Source organism: Gambusia affinis, linkage group LG12, assembly GCF_019740435.1.
Source record: "Gambusia affinis linkage group LG12, SWU_Gaff_1.0, whole genome shotgun sequence".
Taxonomy (NCBI): domain Eukaryota; kingdom Metazoa; phylum Chordata; class Actinopteri; order Cyprinodontiformes; family Poeciliidae; genus Gambusia; species Gambusia affinis.
Genome location: NC_057879.1, coordinates 25,245,003 through 25,248,025, shown reverse-complemented (window position 1 = coordinate 25,248,025; position 3,023 = coordinate 25,245,003). Strand labels below are relative to the sequence as shown.

The following is a 3,023-nucleotide window of genomic DNA, read 5'->3' as shown; positions in this document are numbered from 1 at the left end:
AATATATACAACAGATGAAAGAAAAAGTACAAGTTATGTTTTTCTTGTAAATATCTATACAGATGTTTTTGGGGTGGTTTTTTTTTTTTTTTTTTTTGCAACAGTCTGGACACCTTGGACAATTAAGAAATGCTCACATTTTGTTTATAATGCTGGTTGTTTTGCGTGCTTGAGAAACGTTGTGAAGTGCCTTCATATGTGTCTCGTTTTGTTTAATACACACTGATTGCTGCTCTGATGTCCTCATTGTTGCGTTCTGTTGACCTAAAAAGCTCCATCAGTTGACCTGTTAGTTCACCACGAACAATTGGGATGCCTAACTGCATTCCTTCATAATGTATCTATTGTAACCCACAACCCTCTCCCCAAACAATCACCACACACACACACACACCTACACACAGAGAGAGAGAGAGAGAGAGAGAGAGAGAGAGAGAAAGAGAGAGAGAGAGAGAGAGAGAGAGAGAGAGAGAGAGACTTCTTGTAGAGCGTTTTGCATAACGTAAACAAGGACAAAGTGATCGTAACCTTTTTCTCCAGGGTGAACGTTTTGAGCAAACACCTACAGAAGGAACTCCTGATTGACTTGAACTCCTTTCCTGTCCCTACGGGGGGAGTGTCCTCTTTCTCCTCATATAAAATGCAGCCCGCCTGTCAGCCACAGAGTATGCATGCACAGACACGGCGATCACTGACACAAAGGAGAGCGAGGAGGCAGTCAGGATCTCCGGATTACGCGACAGTAACGTTTTCCTTTTGCCTTTATGTGGACTGAAAAGTGACAGTGACGTCCTGAGATTTAGTATGAGTTTGACAGACTTTCTGGGTTAACCGGACTCCCTTACGAAGCGCAAGTTTTCTGTCAGTTTTGTCCTGGACTGATTGCGCACAAAAGGCAACGATGGAGGTGCGCGTCCCGGGTTGGTGCGCCCTGTTTGTCCTCATCCTGCACTCAACGCGCTGCAAGGCGGCCAAGGAGCTCCAGTGCCAGGAGATATCCGTCCCTCTGTGCAAAGGAATCGGGTACAACTACACCTACATGCCCAACCAGTTCAACCACGACACCCAGGACGAAGCCGGGCTGGAGGTGCACCAGTTCTGGCCGCTGGTGGAGATAAAGTGCTCCCCGGACCTGCGCTTCTTCCTCTGCAGCATGTACACGCCGATCTGTCTGGAAGATTATAAGAAGCCGCTGCCGCCGTGCAGGAGCGTGTGTGAGCGGGCCAAGGCTGGCTGCGCGCCGCTCATGAGCCAGTACGGCTTCCCGTGGCCGGACCGAATGAGGTGCGACCTGCTGCCCGAGCAGGGCGACCAGGACACTCTGTGCATGGACTACCACCGGAGCCAGACCACCACCGCATCTCCCGTGCTGGCCAAGCCGACCAACCGGCCGCTGAAGCCGTACAACAAGAAGAAGAGCGGCTACGGTCGAGGCTTCCCTGGAAAACACAAACCTGCCGCTTCTCCCTGCGAGACGGGCTGCTTCTGCCGCGCGCCCATGGTGCCCGTCACCTCAGAGGGTCACCCGCTGCACAACCGCGTCAAAACCGGACAGATCACCAACTGCGCCATGCCGTGCCACAACCCGTACTTCACCCAGGAGGAACGGACTTTCACGGCGTTCTGGATCGGATTGTGGTCCGTCCTCTGCTTCATCTCAACTTTTGCAACAGTGGCAACTTTCCTCATAGACATGGAGAGGTTCAAGTACCCGGAGCGGCCCATCATCTTCCTCTCTGCCTGCTACATGTTCGTGTCGGTGGGATATATCGTCAGGCTGATCGCCGGACATGAGGAAGTGGCTTGCAGCAGGGAGAGCGGCGCAGAGCACATCCACTATGAGACCACGGGTCCTGCGCTCTGCACCATCGTCTTCCTGCTCATCTACTTCTTCGGCATGGCCAGCTCCATCTGGTGGGTGATTCTGTCCCTCACCTGGTTCCTGGCGGCAGGTATGAAGTGGGGGAACGAGGCGATAGCCAGCTACTCTCAGTACTTCCACATGGCCGCCTGGCTCATCCCCAGCCTGAAGTCCATAACGGTTCTGGCGCTCAGCTCGGTGGACGGGGACTCCGTGGCTGGGGTCTGCTACGTGGGGAACCAGAACCTGGATAACCTGCGGGGGTTTGTGCTTGCCCCCCTGGTCATCTACCTCTTCATCGGCACCATGTTCCTTCTGGCCGGGTTCGTCTCCCTTTTCCGCATCCGGAGCGTTATAAAGCAAGGCGGCACCAAGACTGACAAACTGGAGCGCCTTATGATCCGGATTGGCGTTTTCACCGTTCTTTACACCGTCCCGGCCACCGTCATAGTGGCATGCTACTTTTACGAGCAGCACAACAGGCAAACGTGGGAAATTACGCATAACTGTACGTGCGTAACGGACCGCAGCAGGCAGAGGCCGGACTATGCCGTGTTCATGCTGAAGTACTTCATGTGTCTCCTGGTGGGGATCACCTCGGGGGCCTGGATCTGGTCAGGGAAGACCCTGGAGTCCTGGCGGACATTTTGCACGCGCTGCTGCTGGGGGAGCAAAGCGTCAGCGGGTTCCATGTACAGCGACGTGAGTACCGGACTGACCTGGAGATCCGGGACGGCCAGCTCAGTGTCCTGCCCCAAACAGATGCCTCTGTCCCGGGTCTGAGCACGGCTGATGAGGGTGGACGGACGCCTAAAACTGTTTTTTTTTTTAAAGAAAAACGAAAGAAAACCCGCTCTTTGAAATAATTTTATTCAATAAATTATTAAAGACTGAGACTCCAAGATGACGGATTGGCCCTTATGTTTTCAATTAGTTCTGAGCTGAGTTTGAACACGTGTTCCTTTGCCTTATCCAAATGACGTACGGGTTAAACTTGGGGGCGGGGGTCTGACTAATTGTGTTGGGATTGTCCATCAGCGTGTTGTAATTAGCACATTAATGAGCGCCTAATGGCTTCTCTTTAAATAATGAGCCTGTCAGCAGCAGCAGAACAATGTACCTGCCCTGAAGAATGCAGAGTCTTATCTGGGATTAAATGAAT

General features: G+C 52.6%; 1 protein-coding gene across 1 annotated transcript; it reads left to right on the top strand.

Annotated features, from left to right (window-relative positions):
- Positions 1 to 672: 672 nt before the first annotated feature.
- Positions 673 to 2,710, top strand: LOC122841632 (frizzled-8-like). The gene has a single exon (XM_044135102.1). It carries the CDS (start codon positions 902 to 904, stop codon positions 2,642 to 2,644), a length of 1,743 nt encoding a protein of 580 aa, XP_043991037.1. The 5' UTR covers positions 673 to 901; the 3' UTR covers positions 2,645 to 2,710.
- Positions 2,711 to 3,023: the final 313 nt, after the last annotated feature.

Excerpts from the sequence above, each read along its gene's own strand:
- LOC122841632 (XM_044135102.1), top strand. The coding sequence starts at position 902 with ATGGAGGTGCGCGTCCCGGGTTGGTGCGCCCTGTTTGTCCTCATCCTG.